Source organism: Malus sylvestris, chromosome 2 (genome assembly GCF_916048215.2).
Source record: "Malus sylvestris chromosome 2, drMalSylv7.2, whole genome shotgun sequence".
Taxonomy (NCBI): Eukaryota; Viridiplantae; Streptophyta; class Magnoliopsida; order Rosales; family Rosaceae; genus Malus; species Malus sylvestris.
The window spans coordinates 31,863,535-31,889,359 of NC_062261.1; the positions used below are offsets into that span (position 1 = coordinate 31,863,535).

A 25,825-nucleotide genomic window follows, 5' to 3' on the forward strand; every position below is an offset into this window, starting at 1 on the left:
TCAACTCCTAGTAGGAATATAAGAGATATTCCTAGATCTACTAGAATTTACACAATAACATTTCTAATCTAATAGGACTGCAACAGTTCCTTGTTTCTATCCCCTTATAATGAATACTTTTATTTAAACTTGTATTTCACCTAAGTTGTCAGTCGTTAAATTAATGGTATTTAAAGTTAATGGTAATTTAAAAACACAATAAAAGATATCATTTGAAAATCTAACCCTATTTCATTTATTTGAGTCCAACTCAAAACTGCTCTGTTGCTTTTTTGTGACCTATTTACTTTAGCGTTCTTAATTTTGACTTAATTTATTTTTTATTAAGGATATAATTTAAAGAGTTAATATTGTTAATGGGGTTTAAATAAATAGTTAAGGCCATCTCTAACCGAGGGCTGGCCAGAGGGCTCGTTTTAGCCCTCTGGCCCTCCAAGATTCTCCAAGATATTAATATTTTAATGAACAGTACATGGCCATATTTGCCTCCGTCTCCAACCGAGGGCCAGAGGGCTCGTTTTAGCCCTGTCACAAAAAATTGTCTCCAACCGAGGGTCAAAGGGCCATAAGGCCAAACATAATTTATTATTTAAAACCTACAACTAAAATGTTGTTTAAGTTTCATGTTGTATAATTTTTATGTTGGTTAATGTTATTTAATGTTGTTTCATATTGTTTAATGTTGTTTCATGTTACTTAATTTAATTTAATGTTGTATAATGGCTTAGGAAGTTATAGGAAAAAAATAGAATTTAAAAAAAATATGAAACAAATTTTGTCAAATAGAAGTTATAGGAAAAAAATGGAATTTAAAAAAAAATATGAAACAAATTTTGTGAAATAGAAGTTATAGGAAAAAATGGAATTTAAAAAACAATATGAAAAAAATTTTGTGAAATAGAAGTTATAGGAAAAAAAAATATGAAACAAATTTTGTGAAATAGAAGTTATAGGGAAAAAATGGAATTTAAAAAAAATATGAAACAAAATTTGTGAAATAGAAGTTATAGGAAAAAAATGGAATTTAAAAACAAATATGAACCAAATTTTGTGAAATAGAAGTTATAGGAAAAAATAGAAGTTATATGAAAAATTTTGTAAATAAAAAATAATAATAACGTAAAAAAAAAATTAAATCAAATGCAACGGCTAGTAGCCGTTTCATTTGAATTTTTTTTTAAAACAATCATGTCGGTTATAACTGACAGGAATACACTATTATTTAGTATATTAAATAATAGTATGTATTCATGTCGGTTATAACCGACATGAATAACAAAACTATAAAAAAAAAATAGCCAGCCAGCCAGCCCTTTGGTCCTTTGAAATTCCGTGGGGCCCTCCCAGATTCTCGAGCCCTCTAGCCTAGCCCTCGGTTGGAGACGGTTTTAGGGCTATTTTCGGTCCTCTGACCCTCTGGACCCTTCGGTTAGAGATGGCCTAAGTGTCGACAAATTAGATAGATCACAAAAAATTGTAAATGCAAAGTTTTTTTTTTTTTTTAACAAACGAAATTATTTACACTAAGGGAGGGGGTGGGCTAAGCCTCACAATAGACTAGCAATAATGTGATTCAAATTCGTATTTGGCGAGAATCGAACCTATGACCTCTCGCTTACAAATGAAGAAGAATATCACTAGGTCATAATATTAAATGACAGGTGCAAAAGATTTAAACTCCATCTATTCATATACTACCGTCAACCTTTATGGCTATCTTATTAAATAAATAATGCTAAGTAGACCGTCAATTTAAATTATATTTTAAAAACCATGTAACGTAATCATTAATAATTAAATTATTACTTAAACGTTGTTAAAGTAATAATTTAATTTAATTCCTATCGTCTATTTAGTCTAAAAAAATTAATCTATCTATCATCAGTCATTTAATTTCTTGGTTGCCTGCATAACCGGTTCATTACTCCATTTTCATTTCTTGGTTGCCTTCCTTGCCCAACACAACACCAACGAACATCAAAGGAATCAACAGGCAGCAAGGCGACGTCGTTTCAAACTTCACAGGATTGGGCGGAGGAGGTATTGTTGTAGATGGAAGCTTCACGGAGTAACTCGGAAATTCCGAACCTGAACCCTAGCCCGAGAAGAAACCCGATTCCGATTCCGTCTGCATCGCTGAGGTGGCCCACCATAGACGGCCCACTAGGTCTGTCAGAGGAAGAGTCAGTGAGCTACGCGCGTAGATTCTACAAGTTCGGCTTCGCTCTGCTCCCTTGGCTTTGGGCTCTCAACTGCTTCTACTTCTGGCCCGTCCTCCGCCACTCCCGCTCCTTCCCTCGCATTCACCACTGTATGCCACTCTCTCTCTCTGCCATTTGATTTTTCTGTCGGACTTTTTAATCTGTTATTAGTAACAATTTTCCTAATTTAGATTTGCGTTGTGGTTGTTGATTGAGGGAAAATTAAGCAAACAAAGTTTTTATGTTGGAGATCATTTCTGGATTTCTTAGGTTTCTATTCTGTTTTGATAATGTTAGATTGAATTTCCGACGCAGTTGGTTTAGGGCTTGTTTGGAACTGCACTGACAGTAGAATCACATTGAAAATTTTAATAAAAATACAAGTGCTTCCTCTTCTAGAAAGCACTTCAAGTGCCCTTTTGAACTTAGAAGCGCTTCTAACTTTTTCTGCCAAATATGGTCAGAAGTGCTTGTGGTGATCTGGAAGCGCTTTAAATTATTTTGAAGGCACTTCCTTATAGGTCCTTAGTTTTTCATGTCACTACTTTGGACTATGAAGGAATTAGGTGCTGTTCAAGCTTCTTCCATTTTGTTTTCATTTTTTGATACCAGAAATTCCCCAAACTGACTGGGTGGAAAATCCTACAACTTTTGGGAGGCAGGAAACTCCAGCAAATAATTGACCTTGATCAAACACTAGACCATGTGGCCCCCTCGCTCGACTTAACCCGTGTTGTTTTTCCAAAGCTTCTCCCATTTATAAGCAATTATAATGAAATTCAAACTTTCTGAAACATCTACCGCAGCAAATAGTGATTTTTATGTATTCTCTTTGCCAAAGGAGTTTTTACTGGCCTGTTGTTACAAAAGAGGGGAAGTTGGTGAATGCTGCCTGCATCAACTAAGCTTTATTAGTTTCTTGAAAGAAATTGCAGAATGTTGAATGTGAGGAACCAATTTCAGATATTTTGTTTCTGGTTTCTCTTTTACTATCTGGTTCGATGATTTATGTTAGGAGGTGAAGTATTAATTATGGAGCTGAGAAAATTTTGACATGGTTTGCACACTTCTAATTTCCTCGAGGTCGCTTTGCACACCATATTGAATTATGTCTTTTGTTCTAAAGTGGTTCTATGAAGCAGTGTTTTTAAGTTTTCATCTAAAGTACCATACAATCAGTTCTAGTTCAAAATTTCAAACTAAAAGAGCATTTTGGTGAATAATTATCTGGTGTTTCTCATTCATGAGACAGTTGCTAAGAAAAGCACTTAGGTGAACAATTGTCATCGGAGAAGGTTTATGTGTTCAGGGGTTATTATCCCAAGATAATATTTTGATTGAGCTAGATGAAACATTAAGTTTTCAATTTTGTAAATGTTGTTTTGCAATGGAGAGTGGCTTATGTTATTCGGCTAGACTGAAATATGAGAAGTTAAAAAGGGGGAAAGATGTTTTCTCCCTCCTAGGAATGTCAGAGGTGATTACAACTTGAATTAACAATATGTATAAATTAAATCGCTATTACATCTTTGTTATTTGATTCTTGACATACTCCCATCTAGCTACACGAAACCATTCAATTGCAAATTTCCTTTTGCCGTGATTGTTCAAGAGTAACTGAAAAATATTTAAATAGTTGATGTTAATAGGACTTAAAAGAAAATACTCTTGATGATTTGACCTCCCCAATTCTTTTATCCTGCCTAGATGGTACTGACATGATGTTTTCAAATAGATGTGTTTGGTTGTTGCTACCGATCAGTTGTTTTTAAAGCAAGTGTTTCGGGTGTTTTCATATAAGATATAAGTGCTCAATGACTGAATAGATGTGCTAGGTTGTTTGCGGTGTAAAATTTGAGCTTCTTATTACATCATGCCATGAAGTATATGTAATTGTTTGACTTTCTGGAACTTATATTAACTATGGAGCTTCTGTTTTTGGCTGTTGTTTTTTGATAAAATTCTCTTATTGCAGATGTTTTAAGATCAGCAGTTGGATTCACGGTATTTACTGCTCTTCTCTTGTCATGGGCACTTACATTTGCTATTGGAGGGGAGCACCTTTTCGGCCATGTTTGGGATCAACTCGTTATGTACAATCTCGCTGACAGACTTGGCTTGACAGGTTGGAGCTAAGTCTATGCCTTCTCCTTCGAACTTCACCATTATGAAACACTTCCTCTGTGTCTACTCTTTTTTCTTCGTCAAACATTTGCATTAGGTTACCGAAAGAGGACAGGCTGTTTGATTGTTAAAACAATCAGTGATGTTATATAAGCACTTGGTTAAATGTCAGATACATTTGTAACAAGTTAAGATTTCGATCTCAGACCTAGATCATTTTTCCGCTTCTGGCTACTCAAAAGTTGAATGAACAGTTATAAATCAATGCCCATGATACAACTTACATATGATTCTACGTCAAACGTGAACAAAAATTCCAGATCAATGGAAGAAAGCTGAAAAGTATGTATTAGGTAGTCTCTTTAAATCAGGTAAGCTGATATCCGTTTTAGGCTGTTGTACATCGCTTCATTTTTGTTCTCAGAAGCTCCTCTCCGACCTCCGTGGTCCGAAAGCTTCAGGCCACGATAAAGAACCAATGGCGCAGAAGGGTCGGACCACGATAAAGAACCAATGGCGGAAACCCTTCTGCGGCGTTTACCTTCCACTACCCTCGTAATTTTCTACATTATACTACTTCATATGGTTGAACACCATTGTAACTTAGCCCTGATATTCAAGTACACAAGTATTTTGACAACAAACATAAGTAAGACAACAAGAGTTACAATTTACACAACTTTTGCACATAAGACATGATCTGTTTGATGGGACACAGCCTTGTTCCAACAGCCGGAAATGCATTGTCGTCGTCGGAGTCTCACTGCCCACATTATCCTAATTCGATGCAAAAGAATAAAATTCTACCGATGTCGCCCATTTCCAGGAGTTGACCACTGTGGCAGCACTCTTCCGCCACCCTTCTGATTGGTTTTCATATCCGGAACATTAGCTTCAAAGTCATAACCAGATAAGTCTAATTCATCATCTATGAATTCACTGTAATCTGGCTCCACATAACGGAAGGTCTCAATAGTATTGCTCTGCGTCTTTAGAGCCCTTTTCTTCGATCTATCGGTGCTTCTGAAGTCGTCATCTTCAAAAATTTCCTTCCGATCTTTGTTACCATCTCTTTTCCTCTTTATATCGTTGCTATCATTGCTACCGCTGCTGTTTTTATCTGTTTTGAAGTATTCCTTTACGGCAGCTTCAATTGTTTCAAGTATTTGATCTCCGTACCTGGCCACCTTAATTCTGCATTAAGCCAAACAAGTTCAGTATATTGTTTCTTAGGCAGCAGCATATAACCATATAACTTGAAACTTACTGGGTAACGCCATTTATCTCGAGGAGTTCATCCTTCGTTCTAGGCATTCTGCTGCTTATGTTTTTAATCGTTGTATTCCTGACTCGAAATGGCAACAAATCAGGAAACATCTTTAAAGATCGAAGGGACAAACGGAGACACATATAGTGACACCCCGGGATAAAAATTCCCGACTCCAAAAGAGTAGCAACTTTCCAAAATTACTTTTCCTTCTTTCCTCTGAAAACAAACAGGTATGAAACAGATTTATTCTATTGGGATGAGGAAAAAGAGTAAGAATCTTACGGAAATATGTGGTGTGCCATGACCCCATCACCAGCTTCTCTAATGATATTAGTTCGAAGCATTTTCAAAGCAGTAAATATTTTCGTGTATAGAACCTGTAATGAAATTTCAGATAAACAAATCAATTGATGAAGGTCGACTTAGCCTCATGGTAGTCAGATACTTCAGCAAGCAGAATAGTGTCTTGCCAACATATAAATCTGAAATAGGTATGTGTACGTGTGTAATATGTGCGCATCTGTTCCTGTTTACTGCTTAGGTTTCAGGCATAAAGGTCAAGGTTTTGAGTTCTGCCTAGCCGGGAGACAAACTTAACCAAGAAGAGGAATATATAAGACCAGACGAATGCTTCAGATCCTATATAATGCATCTATATCTATAAACATACCAAATCTCCTTTTGATTGAGGTTGCTCAGTGCCAGTAATTGGAGGGCTCTGCATCCCAGATGTCAGTGAACCTTTAGTTGAAATCGCTTCGGGGTTTTTCTGTTTGGAAGCTTTTAAGGTGGAAGGGAATCTACAATATATTTAAAATGTCAGTCACAATATTGTTGCGCGCAGGTTTATAGGGCAGAAAAGGAACAAAAACTTAGACTTCGATTGACATTCGTAAGGCTAAAAGCATTTAAGTGAAAAGAATCATATCATAGCACAACATAAGAACAAGATTAGATAAAAGGAATATATTATAACGATGGTTGGAGTACAAACATGATCATCTCACTTAGCAATCAGTGATGAATATAAACCGTATAAGATATCATGCAAGTTTGTGAAAGCTTTTCTAGTAACAAAAGAGGAATGCCAGACTGATAACTAGCCGCTCAGAAACCACAAAGAGGAAACATGCAAAAGCTTTAGTTGACTAATGCTAACTAAATATGACGCAAATAAGAGAAATTTAGTTTTATGGGTTTCGCGGAGGGATTTCAGCAAGCAGATCCTATCGATGATGTTATTCATAGTTGTTAATGGACAATTATTCTAAGCAGGTAGGCTTGTTCACCAAAGTTGAAGGATATTTGGTGAACCTGACTAGAACCTAGAAACCAAATATCCCATCAGCTGTAAAGTGTATTCGTATTCAAAATTTTGAAAATGTATGGTATATAACAAAACTTGAATGTGTTCCAAACAGATTCTAAATTTTTGATACGCAGTTTAGGGGAGACCAATCAAGCTGAATGGGAGTGGGGGTCCTTTGAACAAGGTGGATCTACCACAAGTCCATCCCCAGCTGACGGTAATAGTATTGGACACACTGCACATGCATGGTCGATGGAGATAAAAACAAGTTCTTAAGCATCTAATACAAAGATCCTTGACATATTAGTACAATACTCGTAGGGAACTAGCAAAAATAGTAGTGAGAATAAAGCCAAAATGTGGTATGACTAGAAAGCCAAACCTTATTAAAATTGTCTTCCTGCCAGAGAAAAGTTCGCGCGCTTTCTGTTCATTAACCTGATAGAAAAAAAAATGACACGTAATTACTGTACAAAAACTAACAAGCAGCGATGACAGTAAGTGGTATTTTCTTGCCTAGTTTGCTCTTTTCAAGGATGGTGATCTTCATGAAAAACCCAGCATAAGTGAACTGAAGGAATTAAAAGTACCTTTAGTATTGACGATACAGATCCATAAACATCACTTTTCTTGACTTCCTCAACAAGAAGGTCCTCGGTAACAAGATGACGTAATACACGAGAAGCTTCACCCTTGGCTAGATGTTTTCCTGCTCCATGCAGTCTCACAGTCTGATGCCTGTGTTTCTTGACCTAACAATTCAAAAATAACATTAAAATCGATGAATGAAAATAAGATAGAAAGGACAGTACATTTCTTAAAATTAAAGCATACAAATTGGTTTAAGGAGCCCCTGTAGACTTCTAGAATATGAGATGACGAAAACTGCTGCCCTGTTAACTTCACCAGTTCAACCTGAGCACATGTAGCAGAAGTGAATACACAGACAATGCAAGGATTTGCAAACTGTTGCAAGGAATTGACATTCATCAATAGAAACATTGGCCAACATCTCCCAAAAATTATTATAGTTACAAACCAGTTGCTTTGCGATTTCAGTGACATCCTTCTCACTGAAACTTTTAATCTTCAAACAATTATCACACGTCTTTTTGCATGTTGCACAATCAAAGTTTTCTCCAAAATGAATAAGTTGTAGAAGTCGTCGGCAATCAACATCATTTTCACAATAACTGACCTGCACATTTTTAGATCATTTTATTTAGTACATGTCTTACGAAACAAGAGGTATGCAATAGTAAAACCGCAAAAACTACACATGAAGCCAAAATCAAGTACCATGCGCAAAAGATTTTCGGTATTCGTTTCCAGTACTCTCCCAGAATTAGCAGTATTGATACGATTGTATCCAGATGTCAGTGGGCTTTGCTCTATAACTCCTTGACTAATCATATGCTTTACTCGAATCTGCAATAGAATTATAGAGATATATGTAAGCAGAGAAAATTTAAAAATATTATTCCCCAACTTTTTTAAGATGATCAAATTAAACAACCAAAATGCAAACTCTTTTATTTCCTTTTTCTATTTGCATTTATTTATTGAAATATTGAGTTAAGCACCCAAACAGGTGTTGAACTGGCTACATCACCCTCCACCTCATAACAGTGATGAGAGGACATGCCACTTGACCTACAGGCCGTTCGCATTCCAATGCTTACTCATTGTCCAAATATAGAACTGACAAGAATCGAGTAGATACAAGTTTTACTACTCCAACTTACATAGTCACTGTAACTGTAATACAACACACAAGATGAATGCTGACCATCTCTACCAGCTCGACCACACTCCTGAAACATAGTGACGTAGTAAGCTAAAAGAATCCTTAATCTAAGCTTCCCACGCATAAACCATTACTAAGAAATAAGCAGAAGAATAGCTAAATTCCAAAAGTCTAACACTCTGATACCTGATGGTAGCCTTCAATAGACTTCGGGAGAGAGTGATGGATTACAAAGCGGACATCTGGCTTGTTGATACCTGAATTCCAATTCCAATATTGGTAATGGTGTCCTTTACTAATCTAGGCAGAAATCAGCAAAAACTAAATTACCCATTCCAAATGCCACTGTAGCACATATAACGTTGATTTCATCCTTACTCCACTGCTTCTGGACAAAGGCACGCTGAGCAGGATCCATATTACCATGGTAAAATGCTGCTTTATGGCCACATTCCTGAACAACAGATGCACTCTCAAGCAAAACTAACCAGAAAGAAAGTAAACAAATTTCATCATATCAAAAGTCATATTACACAATTAGCAAACAGTAGATACATGTTCAAGAAGCTTCAAGCAATAAATGATTAAGCAACAATACAAGACTTTCCATGTATAAAATACAGAAAAGAAGTTAATAAATCCACATAATGAATCAGTGCACATGGAAACATTTTTTATCTTTCTGCCAAGAAAACATAAAAAGAGCATAAGACTCCATTGAACTACAAAGGGACCAAGATAAGGTCAAACCTGTAATCTTTCGGCAACTTTTTCACAGTCCATTCTTGAGAGACAATAAATTATTCCACTTTCATCATAATGATTTTCTTTAATGAACTTGTCAATGTCATCCACACACTTCTTAGTCTTGGGAACAACAGAATACCTGCAATTCACAGAACGAATTATCATTTCAACTTCAAATGACAGTTCAGAAAAAGTATGATTTGAACATTGTAAAACAGATTCTTTGTTTAAAACTTGCCGTAAATTTGGGCGATTAAAACTTTGCCGGAAAACAATGCAGTTAACAAGACCAAGAGCTTGCACAACATCTTCTTTTACACTAGCGGTTGCAGTAGCTGTTAAAGCCAAAACTGGAGTATTTGGGAACTTCTGTTTCAAGATACCAAGAGCCTGGGCATTTTAAAGAATAGCTTGACATTAAAATGGTGTACCAATCGAGAAGAAAAATCCCATTGCCATGAACTTGAATACTTTTTAAGGCCACAACCTGATAATCTGGTCTGAAATCATGCCCCCACTGACTCACACAATGAGCTTCATCAATAACAATCCTAGAAAGCAATTGACGAGCATTTAAATTCTCCAACTGCCGTAAAAGAGCATCACTTCTGCAGACAAGAAAGATTGGCTTCTTAAAAAGTTATGCAGACTCAGTACTTACACTATAACAATCGTTTCAATTGCAATTGCAACAGAAATTATTATAAGGCTGGGTATTCATATTAGTGGGTAGAAATGACCTGACAAGGTCAAGAAATAGAAGATAATTAAATAAAAAGTATAGTGTTCTCAATGATTCCAACAATCAACAGCCAAAAATAAATGCCAATTCACATTCCCTAATTAGCAGACAACACAAATTACTTACATCAGTTGTAAGATATATTTATCATGTTTGACTACTGAAAGAGTCAATTCACATATAGTAGTTGTAAATAACACACTTGTTAGTTTCCACTACCTTTCTATTGACACTATACCTACCAATAAAATGCTGTTTTTGAAGTAATAGAGGGAATACAAATGAACGATGTTTGCAAGCATATAAGATAAACAAATACTCACTTAGCAACTTTCTCTGGGGTGACATATAACAGCTTGTATTTACAATACTCATAATTTAGTTCTCTAAGTATTTCCTGTTGTTCAGACCACTCCATATTGGCACTTAGGTAAGCAGCAGGAACATTTGCCTAGCACATGCCAGAACAGGACATGAGCACGCAGTGTAATAGAGTGAAACAATATAAATGAACTAAGGATGGAAAGAAACATTACCTGCAATAAATGCATTATTTGATCTTGAATAAGTGACACAAGGGGAGAAATAACCAATGTTATTCCCGGACAAATTAGCGCAGGGAGCTACAAGGTACATAAACGCAAGTAAACCCTTTAGTCTAGACAGTCTAATGTCTACTTTACCGTAAAGAATGAGACTACTCTACAGGGAAAAAATGATGGAGATGCAAGGTATTTGGCCTACATGATGGATGATACAACAGTTGAAGAGCTTGAGGTAAAGAAACTGAACCAGTAAACCAAGCATGACCATACAAATAAATACTACAGACTTAAGATGACCAAACAATAGAACTGCTCCTAAGTGAACAGTTTCTAGGGTAAACCTTAAACAGAAATGACTGTATCTCGTAAGAGGTTCCAAAAAATAATTCTTTTACCTGATATGTCAAGCTCTTACCCCCTCCAGTTGGCATTAAAACAAAAACATCATAGCCACTCATCGTAGCATTAATGACCTCTCTTTGGTTGAGCCGGAAAGAGTGATTTCCAAACACTTTCTTGTTACCATCCTGAAAGTGGTAGCAGTAGGACAACAATTACAAAATAATAATGAAAGATAATACTAATATGAACTATGAGAACGATCTAGATTAGCACCTCCAGCTTTTTGGTCCATGGAAAATTATCACTACTCCATTTTTTGTCCTTAGAACCTTCAATGTAGTTAACTTCAACAAACTTTGAAATGTATGGTTCCCTCTCAACAGGACAAGATGAGAAATCAAGCCTATCAACAGAAGAGAATGAAACTGATGATAAATTACATCTGTCATATCCTCCAGACTCATTATGTGGATGAACCTGTGAATCAAATCTCATGGGATCAGTCCTGAATGCAGCTGCTTGAGGTGTTTCACATTGGAAAGGCCTGGGAGTTGCTGTTGATGCAGAAAAATGTGACTTTCGCCTTTCTTCGTCCAATGAGTTGTTACAAAGATATCTCTCAAGCTGCTGAATCTGCTTATTTAGCTGTAACCTAACAATGGGAATACACTGTTTTCCTTTATGACTTTGTAAAATATAACAAAATAATAATAAATGTGAACCAAAAATCCAAAAGTAACAGTCTGAAGCTTTGTTGCATACTACATGACTTGTAGAGAACCAGAGCTTTTTTCCGCCAGTTCTTTTCTTTCACTTTTTTATTGTTATCCACAATTCCCTCAACATAGATATACCTTGACTCTCGCATAGAAAATCAAATCAAGATGAAAGGGGGTGGTATGTAAACCTATCTTGGCGAAGCTTTTTTATTTGTTCTGGACTGAGGTCATTGACATCATCAAGCAGTTCATTTGATATGATAATTAGGGTATCCTTCATTTCCTGCAAATGACTTGCAGCTTCTGGGCAAAGTCCTATCTGTATCACATTCAGGAATTAGGCACCTTAAGCTGTCCACATAATTAGATGGAGCCACAAAAAGCAGAATTTAGATGATAAGCATACCTTAAACCCATGACTGCAATTTGAACACAATTCCGGTGGCAAACTAGTAGCATCTTGTCCTGCAATATTATCTTTATCTATAAAGGGAGCAATGGGTGGAAGTTTGGAAATTGATGGTTGAGGTGTGCAACTTGATTGGTACTGTTCCACTATCTGGTCAACATCAATATTCTGAACCAAAGTAAATGAGTTCAGTGAAATCAACATTTTCATGAACAAAGACACCACAACTTAAGCCTTCGGGAAAATAGAAACATAAAACAATGTTCAAATTTTACACACGAGTAATCCAAATGATACATAACCAGCAACATGGATTGACTAGTAGCAATTAAGTCACCATACAAAATAGCACTTAAGTAGAACTGTAACAACCACATGCTAGTTAGTGAAATTTCATCTAGATCTTGACAGTAGTAGCCTTATTCAACAGATATTTACAAACATGGCCAGATTAAATAAGCAACAACTAAACCACAATGAACTAAAACAGTGATATGAATTACCTCAAGTATGTCATCATCATCGTCGTCCAGGTCATTAACAAAAACTTTTGCAGAGTCTTTCCCTTGGCTGTTATGAACACTATTGTTGCCAAGAGATCCATCCAAAGCCCGATCATCAGAACTGTTGACGATTGTTGCTCTGAACTGACTTTGCCGTCCAAGATTTTTCCCTGCATCCGCAACATTAACATTACTTGACGGAAACGGATTGCCCGAGCAAATTGCTGCTTCACTGTTCCTGGTATTAGTTCCATTAATGTATTGATGTGTTGGCATATGTGCGCGACTCTTATCAATGTTGCATGAGCTTGGCAAAGTTGTTGTTCCAACATCACGACGACACTCCGCATTAACATCCTTAACTAGAAGAGTTTTTCCAGGTTTTGTGTAGTTCCTACAAGAAATCTGAAGATTGGAAAGAGCATGCCAAGCCTGCCAAAATTTTCCCATTCAGAAGCAAAAGCCAAATCAGAAAACTTTGACAGGAAAGGGCTGGTAGAACCCCAGTTTGTCAAAAATGTTGAAAAAAACCAAATAACCAGGTTAAAAAGACAAATGAGATTGACTACCCCTCATCCAACATGGTTACCTTTTGAACTTGTGCACTCTGTAATCTTTCAGTATTCTGAATTGGACAAGCCATTGAGCTAAAAGCATAAAGAGAACCTTTGTTAGAAGGAAAAAAACTCCCAATTGACTCAAGATATACACCAGGTTAAATGCTTTGAGATAATAGTATTATTAGTTGTATAAAAATCCATGTCTACCATCAAGAACGAGGAGTATCCAACAGCCATCAATTATTGGATTCGAGGAAAACAAAAAATGGAATTCACAAAGGCATCCATTCTTAAAATGATGTATTTTATATATATATATCACGAACAATTGCTGCTTTGGCCACGTACAATAGGTGCCCTTGCACAGGGCCCCGATCTTAAAGGGTCCCTAAATGATGATATCATGTATATATGTACCACCTTGGTTTGTGTCAAATGATTTCATCTCAGGGAAACTTTTTAGGATTTGTAAATGAATAAGAGAAATAATGGTCTCCATCTGTATTAAGAGGAATCACTTTTATGTTTTTTCAATTTGGTTCTGCTGGCTTTGCTCTAAATTGTGTTTTATTTTCATGATTACTGTTGATTTGAAATTTTAGATACCTTATTAATACAACTATAGACATATAAATTAGCTTCGCTATGTCGGGGTTCTCTTATGTAGGGACACATACCCCTAAAATCTCAGAACCAGCCCTAATTACTAAGGTAGATGAAACTTAGAATTAGCGGAAACAAACAATAAATCCTGCAGCTAACACAAACACGAGCTATATTTTACCCAACCAAACGACCACAATCACCAAATACAAAAACTGGTGTCAAGTTGTCACCAAATAACAAGTAATCATCAAGCTAAAATGAAATAACAGTAGGAAAAAACCCAACAAAAAATAAACAAAACATGTATAACCGCGACATACCCGGAACCCATTGCCTCTTCGGCATGAGGTCTTTGTGTTGGTAAGGAGAAAATGAAATTTGAGGTCAGAACATTATGCGGGCACGAGAAGTTATTAAGTGCATTGACATGTTCCAACAAATTAGCTTTAAAAGGCATCTGGGCGCAGAAATCTTGACCCAGATTGGGACGACTGCACATAACCGAATTCCGAATAAATAACAAGCAATCCGGAAAATGAAAAGTAAAAATGCTGTCTTTGTTCGTCTTACTCTTGCCTCATATGCGATGCCCTATTCATTGCTCCAACACATTTGCGTATTCGGGATCAATGGAGCTTCTTCGCGCCAAAATCTGCTGCGGATTGAATGAGTCCGGGCTTTCTACGAAAAGGACAAAGTGGTTGAAGAGCAAGGAAAACATGGCAAATTTGGGATTGCTGGAAGTGGGATGAGAAGGGGAAAATTCATACCTTGAAAATTGCACTAATCCGAAGACGCTCTGCTGAAATGAAACCCTAGAAATGCTAGTGAGGCGCCTGGAGAAGTACCGTTTCCTTTGGTGGTCGATGCTACGGCAACTGAGATTTCAGGGTTGTCTCTCTAACAGGGGAGAGACGGAGAGAGAGAGAGGGGGAGAGGGAGAGAGTGAGGGAGTTTCAAAAGAAGGCGCGGTGACCAGTGGCGGGATACATTATTTTGGCTTAAAACCAAATAATTTGTTTGAGGTTATATTTTCAACTATGATTTTTAATTTTTTTTATACCGTTTTTAATTTGCCACCACATTTTCAACTAAAATTTGTATTAAAATCAAATAATTGTTGTAAATAGGCAAATGTTAGAGAGATAACATTTGCTAGGGACATGAGAGAAGCGGGTGCAAAATATCATACTATTTAGTTTCGTAACTATAACGCAAAAAAATTGTAGGAAAAAGAGGAATGGAGGAATACTAATATTATTGTTTTCACTTCTTTTCTTTGTTGTGTATTGTAATCACACACGGAGTGCTCCACATCTGTGACAAACCAAAAGTGAAACGATTGCTCTTTTTGAAAACTTCACTCTTCACACAACAACAATTACACCATTATTATCTTTTTGAAAATATCATATAACAACAATTACAGTATTATGAGCGTTCATTCTCATAATTTTACAATAATAATTCGTTTGAGGTCACATCACTTTGGACTAATAATACGAAGTCGAATATATGGAACCCTGATGTATTAAATAGTACCTGAACTATATTATCCAGCCTCACCATTTTGATACTCCACATACGGCCGCTTAAATACACCCAAAATTATGTATTATTTGTCCGATTCGCACCGCTTCGTCTTTTTTATTTCTCTTTCCTCTTCCCTCCCTCTCTCTCTTTTTATCGGATTCTCTCTTCAGTCTCTCTCTCTACATCTCACAAGTCACGAAAGCCCTGCGCAATTCTCATGGCAGGCAGCCATTAAATTTCTATGGCTCATATTAGGTTTATATTTTTTTCCCTCTTTCTGAATTTTTCCTCTTTTTATTTTATGTTTTTTTCTTTAATCTATTTGGACTTACCTTTTTTCGGCTTATCTATCAATCTTTTATTATATCATCAGTCGTCTGATATAGTATTAAGCTCGATATTAATAGTCGGTCTTTATTTAATACTGCACCAAAAGCTACTATTTAGACTATTAGGTGATGCACATATTAGTCCCTTCACTTGTTTATGCTATCTCAATTTCTCACAATCACGTCTACCTGGTTGAATAGGGCAACTTCGGAAACCATATTGTAAACTTAATATTTTGAACCACTTTGCCTATATAACACATATGCTTAATGATTTAATAAATTAATATTCAGGGTACATTATATTTGAGAGCACTTTCATTATCAAATGATCAACATAGATACCAATTTTAAATAATTCACTGATGCGAATCATGGTGGTTTTAAATCTATACACGACATAATCTCTTTCAGGTATCACAACATCAACAAATCACTTAAGATGGTCAATTAGTGATATAAGTAAATACAAGGGTCCAATAATGTCTTTGTTAAAGACTATTCCTGTCATCATACATCCAAACTCATACCTGTATACATATATTGAAAAATAGAAAATATCATATACATCACCAATTAATGAATTTTGTCATATTCCGGCTCGGGCCCCCACCACATCCCAGGAAGTTCCTAAGGAATCCGAAGCTAGTGAGCTCCCAAAAGACATCGTGCTAGATAGAGATGGAAATATACATATAAGGCTTACAGGATCCACTTCCCTGCCCGATGTGGGATGTAACAAATTCAGGGTGTTAACTTAAAATCTAAACATTATGCAACATGCACAATCATTAGCACTGTCATGATTATAACCATAGGAAACTTCATTTTAATTCTTAGCAAATATGACTTTTAGACTAAAACCAAGAGTAAGATTAAAATCTTATTTTAGTCCCTTGGCACATTAATCACCTCATTTATTAATTATATTTTGATGTTTTAATAATTTCTATTTTTCTTCCTAATTTTAATGTATCAAATATATTTCATTATAATTCTAATTTTTATTTCATTCATCGTAATATATTTTGTTGTAAACATTAGATAAACTAATTTTTGTTATACAATATATTTCAATGTACTTTTTCTTCTTCATTTAGGTACATTAAATTCATAATAATACATTTCGGTGCATATATTTAGGTACACAAATTTCGGTACATACATTTCAATACAAATATTTAGGTACATTAATTTAATATAATACATTTCGGTACACATATTTAGGTACATTAATTCGATATAATACATTTCAGTGCATACATTTGGTACTAAATTTTGGTACATTCATTCAATAATACATTTCAATACTAACATTTAGGTACATTAATTGAGTATTTCAAGTTTGAAGAATGCTAAATAAAACTAATAAATTATAAATAAAAAAAATTGGTAAAAAAATAAATTAAAATATTTAATGAGAGACATTGAATAAAAAACACATTAATTAATTTGAATTAAAGACACATCAAGGGAATATAATCAATTTATAATTAACACTAGGTTTTTATCAAATTTCAATATTTTTGAAGGACTAAAGTTAAAAAACCCCTTATAACCACAACCCTTTCAAAATATTTCATTTTTGTCTTCAGTCATAATTTATTCTTAATGCGATTGTAAGCATAAGTTTTGTCATCTAGACACTCATTGTTTCCAACTCTCTTTTTAATAACAAGGTAGAGAAATGCTAAGGAGACTTTCAAAGTAGAACTTTTCAATCTCCATAGATTGTCCGCCACCTTATGTTTTTTATATAATATTTTATAATATTGACACGATAATACACTCATTGTTTCCAACTCTCTTTATAATAACAAGGTAGAGAAATGCTAATAAGACTCTCAAAGTAGAACTCTTCAATCTCCATAGACTATCCGCCACCTTATGTTTTTGGACGGAGAGTTCCACTTTTCAGAGTTTCCTTAGCATTTTTGAAAAAAAGTATTTTCTTTCCGTTATGTTTAGCATTCTTACAATACCCCAGCATTAGAGAAAGTGACAATTCCGACACAACCATAAATTCTCCTCGGCATGGTAATAAACCATAAATACCAAGTCCTGAGATAAAATTTTGCAACCAGACTTCATGAACTATGACCTCAAAGCAAGCCACAGTTCTTACAACACGTACAAGGTGGTTGTGTTGACTGTTGATCCATAAAGACATCTTAGTATTTATCAACATGGCAGAATTTACAGACATTTCCTTTTCAACATGACCATAGAGATATCTTTCTTTCTTTTTTTGTCTAATTCTTTTCTCCTTTAGACAAGGCTAATTACACCGAATGCATCTTCTGAGGTACAACAAAACAGCATAGGAACACAAAATATAAGCCTAGCACTACAAACTTACAAACCCTATCCTTTGGATAGCAAACAAACAATGGACAATGAGGCAACTAAGAGAGAGATGCTCTGAAGCAGCCTAAAGAATAACATTTTTACAAAGAAAAAATGAGAAGAGATGCCGAAAGCAGTAACATCACCTTCTCATCTCCTCGGTGTGTCCAAGATCGCGTTCATTTCTATTTGCGCAGGCCTTGACGCGCTTGGATTGCCAAACCTCTCAAATTCTCTTGCAATCTGAACATCACTAGGTCTATAATACTGATACAAAAACTTTACAACAAAGCGTGGAGCCATTGCGGCTATGATGATTGCCAACAAACATAACCAAAACGATGCAGTCTTTACGACTTGAAAAATGGCCCTGTCAAATTATATTGGAGTTGCAAAGATTAGCATATACAAATGCAAGTGACATCTATAATAGAAAACTTCAGAAATGCATGTGTAGAGCTTCTCGAAGCACAATATACTCGTTAGCATTCATAAGTAATGTCATGTTCTACCATGAGCATGAAGTTATCCTACATTATTATTTCGGATAAATATACTGTGCCTCCCATGCAAAGAAACACTTGCACTTAATTATTTGTTGAAAATAGTAAGCAATCATGAGACAACTAACTCAACATCCAGTTTTGTGTTCTTTATTTGCCTCGGTATGGTGAGTTATTGGATTTACACTAATTGGATAAGCAGTCAACGAGTTCGAGGGGACCTAATATCATGATATTCAATCTTTGATCATTGCATGACATGAAATGCAACATAAATGCTTGCCGCTGCTTCTTATAGGGTGTCGTAGTTTAAACAAGCTAGATGTAATTATGTTTGTGCAAAAATAAAGATATACACGCAATACTACAAGATTAGAGGGCATACCAGTATCCAACCAGTGAAGGTATAGCATCAATGACAAAGACACAAATCCAAGTCGCAATTATAGATCCCCAAATGGCTGCATGTGTAATCCAATTCCACCGGATAACATCCATAGCCAAATGCAAATTAACCAAAATTACCACTGCAAGCGTCCAAAGATCCCCTATACTTGATGTATCAATGCTGCTACCCCAATATGCAAAGAGAGGGATAAAGAAGACAGCCAGACTTTGCCACAATGTGTCAACAACCGTTAACCAAAAGAATTTTGAGTTGTAGCATTCTTGTCTCTGACCAGCTCCGTATAGCTGAGGATAATCTAGAAGGGTCCTTCTACTTAGGTCCTTGTCAAGAATCCCAACAACAATTGTAGGTACCGCCGTGTAGATTATAGAATACAACATGCTGCTCCAGTCGGTGATTGCAGTTGTCAAAGTAAAAGAAGTGAAGAGCACGTACCTACACAGACCACAAAATATAATCAGCTACAACAATAAGCAAGACTTCATACGGATTCTTCTCTCTTTTATTTTCCTTTACTGGTCGGCTCCATTCACTCCTCCCTTTGGAAAAAAAATAAAATAAAACTCACAGCATGATCTAAACGTCAATTATAATTTGTAACACATTACACTCTGGACATAGAGACCTACTTTGAATGTGACTAGCTTCAAACTTTTAGCATCAAGTTCAAACGTCATTTCCACAACATTTCTAGCTTGAAATTAGATGATGAATTATAATGGAAGCCAGAGATTTTTCCTCTCAATGACACTGATTTCAGAAATAGACAACCATGAATAATCCTCTCCCTAGTATTTTGTTTCTTTAATTTTTTTTTTAGTTTTAAAAGAAAACCAAAGTAGTCCAAGACAGTTCAGGCTCAAGGAAAACAATTGAAATCTGCCGAACAAGCAAAGAGTGTAACTGAGAATTTATCCGATGAAGAATTACTCACCAAAACAAAATAAGAACAAACACTGCATTCCTGTAGAAATTGTATAATATCATATAGCCCATCCGCTGGTAATTCCAATGCCCATGTATTAATAAAAGGGGAACTAAGAATCTGAACTGTCCCATTGCAAAATCTGATGACATGACAGCTTGCCGACCTTCTTGGCCACTGATGCCAACTCCCACATCAGCCATTTGGATCATTGAAACGTCATTAGCACCTATCAATATAACAAAAGAACTTCCTACTGTCAACACCAAATGTTTATGAGAGTGGGCATAAGATACTGATTCTGGTATTGGAAACATATCTACACAAGTGAAATAAACAGAATAGTGTTTACCATCCCCAATGGCAAGTGTCATATCAGCCGTCCTGTTCTTCACAAGGGCTACAATTCCAGCTTTTTGCAATGGAGCCACACGGCAACAAAGCACCACAGTACAGTAATTTGCTAATTCAAAGAGCTGCGGTATGAATATTTTAGACCAGCATATAAGACAACATCTCACAATAAAAAAAAGGCACATGGAATTGTCTAGATAATTAGGAAACTAAATAGGTAGGTCTAAAAGCAATTACCTTTTCCTCAAGTTCACTGTCAAGAATATACACAAGGCTGGTACCATCAATGATTAAAGCTACTTGAGTTCCACCATGTCCAGAGCTTCCTCTGTCGGTTTGTGTATCTGCAGACACCGTCATGAGCTTCCTAGACATTAGTATGGCATCCTCTAAACTCCGTCGACATGAATCCCTAGAACTACTGTTAATTATAATCTGTGTCATTCTTCTTGTTAGAAGCTTTGATGAGTAGCCGATTGATATGGCAGTTTCTTGCTTGTCCCCTGTCAAAACCCATACCTGAACCCCTGCTGTTCTTAGAGAGTCTATCGCTTCAGGCACCCCCAGTTGGAGTTTATCTTCAATGCCAGAGGCACCTAGTATAATGAGATTGTTTTCTATGTTGCCAGCAACCTTGCGAAGTAGAGCAGCCCTACCAATTAAAGCAGTGCTTGCTTCCTCAAAAGATGAGTGCCACTGCTCGAATTCTGTAGCACTCAGTTCTCTCATGCCCACAACAAGTGTTCTCAAACCCAAAGAGGAGTAAGCATGAATATGGGCTTCTGTTGCTCGTATTATATCCAATTTCAATCGTTTGTCTATTACACTGAACATGGTTGTGTCAGCACCTTTTACAAAGACTTTGATGGTCTTATCAGGGCACCCCAATATAACCGACATTCTCTTCCGATCACTGTCAAACTCATGCAAACCCAAGACGTTGAACCTGCAATGCCCAGGATTGGTAAGTTATGGACGAGAAATGAAAAATCTTTATTTCTCAAAAGGAAGTTCAGTATTAATATCACTAGATTGTAAAATAGGGATTACACAAGCATGATTACTCAAAGTCAGAAGTATCAATAAATAAATTAATTAAAGACATTGTCAAATTACCTTTGCCTATCCCCTTGGATATCGATAACTATATGACCAGAGGTTCGTTCAATAAGCATAAAACCATAGGCAGCAGCAGCATAAACCAATGCTTGTTCATCTGGAGACTCCCCTTGGTAATCTAATAATCCCCCATTTGGATCAGACGTGTCTACAACAAGAGGCACAATGGTATTACAAGCTGCCAATGCAAGGAAGAACTCGTACACATGTTTGCCTTCATTTGTGTCCTTTCCACTTCTGAGTAATTGCTGAAGATCTGGGTCAGCCTTCACCTTCATCTTTGGCCTCAAAATCTTCCCATCGACTGATACGAACAAGAAAAATAAGAATTTGCAGACTGGTAAAACAATTGGAAGTACTAATCAGAAGAAAATATAATCAAAAGAAAAACATTTATTACCTTCGACAGAGTACCCCACTTGCTCCGGACTACTTCTCCCGCCATTATAATCTACTCCCCAAATGCTTGCACATTGAAATTCCATTTTATTCTCTGTCAGCGTACCAGTTTTGTCTGAGAATACATACTTAATTTGTCCTAAATCTTCATTGATATTCAAAGCTCTGCACTGAAATCTTGAATCAGAGGCCTCATCATACATTTGACCATCCCTGATCATGAAGTAAGCCTGACCCACCCGGACAAGCTCCATAGAAATGTACAATGAGATGGGGATCATGATCTGGAACACAATGACAGACATAAGGAACGTGAAAAGAATCTCCAAACCCCATCCATAATAGTTATAATCGTCCACTTTCTCTTCAGAGTAGTCCTTCTTCCTGTAGAAAAGTATGTCATCCAACTCATCATTGTGGCGTCTCAACCAAACCGCAGCACAGAATGAGACAACTGTACACAAAGCGACAAGAAACCCGGAGAGCAAAATGATCTCAAAGTTCATACGGGTCTCAAGGCGACTCCTCTTGGATGGGGCTCCAGAGCTATTGAGCATAACTTTGGTCTCACGACCGGCATATACAGCAACTCCAATTACCCAATGAGTATTCTTAAGCTCACACCCTCGAAGTATAATGTTAGAGGGTCCCAGTGACAATCTCTTCCCATCAATTTCCATGAATGCATGAAATCCGTATATGTTCCTGTTGGGATTTTCACACTTAATCAACCCTGTAATCTTCTCCTTATCAGGCATCTTGGAGAGGGTTTCTTGTTTTGCATACCGCGTCTTCAAATTTGATTCCCCATCCAAATTGATTGTCTGCACATAAGCAACCCCAGTTGGATCACTCGTCGAAAGCAGTACCATATCACAAGGTATAGCTTCACTTGCTTGAATTTTGATGATTTCACCAACTCTAACATCCTTCCACTTTTTCGACTGGAACCGATTACCAACCAAAACTGATGCCAGACGATTGTTCTCAATTCTATCAGACCGATGCCGCCTATAGTCCTCGAAGCCATCCTTAACAGCAGTAACAAGCAACACAAATGCCAGTGGCAATATGGAAACTCCACGGCCAAAAACCGCCAGCTGGGGGAGCTGATTGAGCACAGCAATCACAAGAAAATATACGTACGCTACCCTATGAAACTGTTCAAACAAATTTCTAGGCAAAAAAGTAAAAACTGAGTACTTTGCCGTCCTAATTGAATTACCAGAAAACTCAAACCTCTCATTTGTCTTAGCAAGATCATCTATATAAACAACCCTTACATCCTCCTCGTTCAGCTCCTTCTGGGACAAGCTGAGAGCTTCCGAATCAGCTCCTCTCGATCCATACCGCACTGGCTTCGATTCGAGATCGCCGAAACTCACTTCCCGAACAGAATTATTGCCGGAATTCTTGGATTGAAGGGAAGAAACGCTTTCCCGAACAGAATTGTTGCCGGAAGCCTTGGATTGAAGGGAAGAAACGCTTCTTTGGGAGGAAGATTTGAAGGTGGGGGGTTCAACGTTGATGGAATTGTCAGCGCTTTCCCGAACAGAATTGTTGCCGGAAGCCTTGGATTGAAGGGAAGAAGCGCTTCTTCGGGAGGAAGAAACGCTTCTTTGGGAGGAAGATTTGAAGGTGGGGGGTTCAACGTTGATGGAATTGTCAGCACTTTCCCGAACAGAATTGTTGCCGGAAGCCTTGGATTGAAGTGAAGAAACGCTTCTTTGGGAGGAAGACTCGAAGGTGGGGGGTTCAACGTTGATGGAATTGTCAGCTGCAGCTGGGTTTCTGGAATCCATGCCGGAAAACGATCCAGTGCCACCGGAAGTGGGATTTGCGATATCCGAATAGACGGGTAGAGCAGGGAGGTGTTGGGTATTGGGGGTTCTTGGAGATGGGATCAGAAGAGGTCGCTTCGAGGTCATGATCCGAACAAGATTCAGATCACAGAAGCCTCTCCGACCAGCATTCAGTCAACAATATCCCCGAAACACCCAGATACCGAATCCGACCAAAGTCGCAATACTTCACAAGAACATCAACGAAATCTCGAAAACAAGCGATCCCAGTAAAGAAAGCGAGTGAATAACCAGTAGAGTCAGCTAAACATGTAAGAACTGTCCATCCAAATTAATACAGAAAGTTAGGAGAGAGAGAGAGACTGTTTGGGTTGACCTTAGTGGGTTAACATATCAGAGGAAAGAGAGGAATTGCAGACAACAACAATGGCGGTCGAAGGAAAGGTGCGATGGAATTGGAAATGGAGGATAAAGAAATGTAAGAGGTCAAAGGGAGAGGCATTACGGAGTCTGAGGAGGAAGGAGGAAGCGGGCTAATACAAGAAATGTGGAAGAAGAACAAGTCGTAAGGGGTGGCGACAGCAAACATAATCAAAATTCAAATAATGTTACAAAAGTCCTTGTCCTTCTTCCTCTTCTTCTTTTCTTCTACTCGTTTATTTTCAAATATTCTAGAAGGAAGGAAGGGCTGCTCGTGATTGGAATCCATTTAGATTAATTAAGCTGGAGATTAGCATTAAATTATTGTATTTAACTGAATTAGAAATGTGCGTGGGGTGTGGGTGTCGGAGTTTGACCGCAGGATCTTTTTATTTCCGTTTTGTCTCCGTTCCTACAGCTACAGCTCCTGTAATAAATATGTTAAATTTCTCAATTTTTTCTTAAACTGGAAAAAAAACAAGCAGCTATATCATATATGATATATGTTATAAATCCTGGACAACTAATATCACAGAGATTTTTTTAATAAAAGCGATATGTGTTGTAAACATTCCTAGTTTAAGTATGATTGTGTAAATCCTAGATAAGATTTGATTCTAGTTATCTTTTCCTATTACAACTTGTATTACTTGGAGGAGAAGAAATATCTTCTCTCCCTTTACTACTATAAATAAAGGCACAATGTAGGAGGGATAACAACACACACATTCCCCTACAATTCTACAAACACACATCTCTCTCCTCTCTCTCTCTGCCGCCGGCCCTAGTCCCTCTGTCAGATAAAATAGACCACAACACGTTATCAGCACGCTCCTACCGCTGCGCTTAGGAATCTGACGTTGGAGATTTTTTTTCTGCATCAAACCAGTTCATCCATATCATCACCCAATCAGGTTCTTTCCAAACAACGGCTTTTAACTCGATATTTTGCAAGCCCTGATAGCATGAACATTCACCATGATGCATGACCCAACTTTACGTTTTACGTATTTTAGATTCTACGTAAATTGTGTATGCTTCATAATCAAAATTGCTACAATTATGTGAATTTGATATTTGTCATGAATTGAATCCTACATATGTACATGCATTGAAACTATTATTTGCATATGCATCAACGTAAATATGTGATTCATTAAAATTATACATGTAATATATTTGAATTGAAAATTTTTGCGATTGGGGAAATTAGGGTTCTAGTCGAACCCGTGCCTGTGCACCATGCAAGGCCGCAAGCCACCAGGCCCGCAGCCTGCGATGGCCCAGCTCGGTTTCCTCACCAGGCCTGCAGCCTGCATCGATCCTCCGAGCCCAAGATCACGGCTGGAGCTTCTGCTCCTCGTCCAAACCCCAAACCCGACACCCAGCCGGTGTCGCCACCCATCCATCACCGTGCTGCACGGCCTGTCGCCGTGCCTAGCCTACTCAGACGACCTGCAGATCGTCCACGGTGTCCTATGGTCTGAGATTTTCTAAGATCTCATCGGAATTTTTCATAAATCCGATTGAAATTTTCTAGGGTTTGGTTGATATAACGTCGAGATTTCTCCAATCTCCGTTCATATTTGGTTCCCCAGTTGGACCCTCGTGTTTCCCACGATCGATAGCCTCCCAGAACACGGCCACCTGCAGTGGCGACGCTCCGGCAACCGTTCCCAGCAAAAGCTGGGGTGTTCCTGGTTCCAACCCGAGCCCTATTGGGCTCCAGCCTCTCGGCCCGTGTAACAAAAGAAAGAAAAAACAATTTTTTTTGCTGGGCTCGCTTGCAGCGGCCCAGCCCACAAAGAAAACAATTTATTTTTTTATTTTCCTGGGCTCGCCTGCAGCAGCCCATACCGAAA

At 37.2% G+C, this 25,825-nt stretch overlaps 3 protein-coding genes across 6 annotated transcripts; 1 reads left to right on the top strand and 2 right to left on the bottom strand.

Annotated features, from left to right (window-relative positions):
- Positions 1–1,872: 1,872 nt before the first annotated feature.
- On the top strand, positions 1,873–4,590 carry LOC126582738 (probable gamma-secretase subunit PEN-2). The gene is made up of 2 exons (XM_050246921.1): positions 1,873–2,311; positions 4,177–4,590. Exons 1-2 carry the CDS (start codon positions 2,053–2,055, stop codon positions 4,335–4,337), a joined length of 420 nt encoding a protein of 139 aa, XP_050102878.1. The 5' UTR covers positions 1,873–2,052; the 3' UTR covers positions 4,338–4,590.
- A 318-nt stretch (positions 4,591–4,908) lies between these two features.
- Positions 4,909–14,822, bottom strand: LOC126582506 (ATP-dependent DNA helicase Q-like 4A). 3 transcript variants are annotated; one of them, XM_050246656.1, is made up of 26 exons: positions 14,595–14,822; positions 14,395–14,501; positions 14,145–14,315; positions 13,248–13,305; positions 12,659–13,090; positions 12,153–12,323; positions 11,935–12,065; positions 11,301–11,679; positions 11,081–11,212; positions 10,677–10,763; positions 10,464–10,591; positions 9,886–10,006; positions 9,637–9,788; positions 9,402–9,537; positions 8,982–9,105; positions 8,838–8,908; positions 8,650–8,718; positions 8,204–8,332; positions 7,944–8,102; positions 7,739–7,819; positions 7,495–7,656; positions 7,287–7,342; positions 6,266–6,395; positions 5,878–5,972; positions 5,593–5,670; positions 4,909–5,519 (listed from the first exon to the last, which is right to left on the bottom strand). In XM_050246656.1, exons 2-26 carry the CDS (start codon positions 14,421–14,423, stop codon positions 5,129–5,131), a joined length of 3,672 nt encoding a protein of 1,223 aa, XP_050102613.1. In that variant the 5' UTR covers positions 14,424–14,501; positions 14,595–14,822; the 3' UTR covers positions 4,909–5,128. The 3 variants fall into 3 exon arrangements, with proteins under 3 accessions (XP_050102613.1, XP_050102621.1, XP_050102610.1); XM_050246664.1 differs by having other exon boundaries at positions 14,401–14,505; XM_050246653.1 differs by having other exon boundaries at positions 14,395–14,505.
- Positions 14,823–17,839: 3,017 nt separating this feature from the next.
- Positions 17,840–24,166, bottom strand: LOC126582493 (phospholipid-transporting ATPase 1-like). 2 transcript variants are annotated; one of them, XM_050246650.1, is made up of 8 exons: positions 23,488–24,166; positions 21,743–23,250; positions 21,340–21,646; positions 20,461–21,169; positions 20,222–20,345; positions 19,879–20,098; positions 18,921–19,379; positions 17,840–18,402 (listed from the first exon to the last, which is right to left on the bottom strand). In XM_050246650.1, exons 1-8 carry the CDS (start codon positions 23,667–23,669, stop codon positions 18,183–18,185), a joined length of 3,729 nt encoding a protein of 1,242 aa, XP_050102607.1. In that variant the 5' UTR covers positions 23,670–24,166; the 3' UTR covers positions 17,840–18,182. The 2 variants fall into 2 exon arrangements, with proteins under 2 accessions (XP_050102607.1, XP_050102605.1); XM_050246648.1 differs by having other exon boundaries at positions 21,743–24,166.
- Between the last annotated feature and the right edge of the window lie 1,659 nt (positions 24,167–25,825).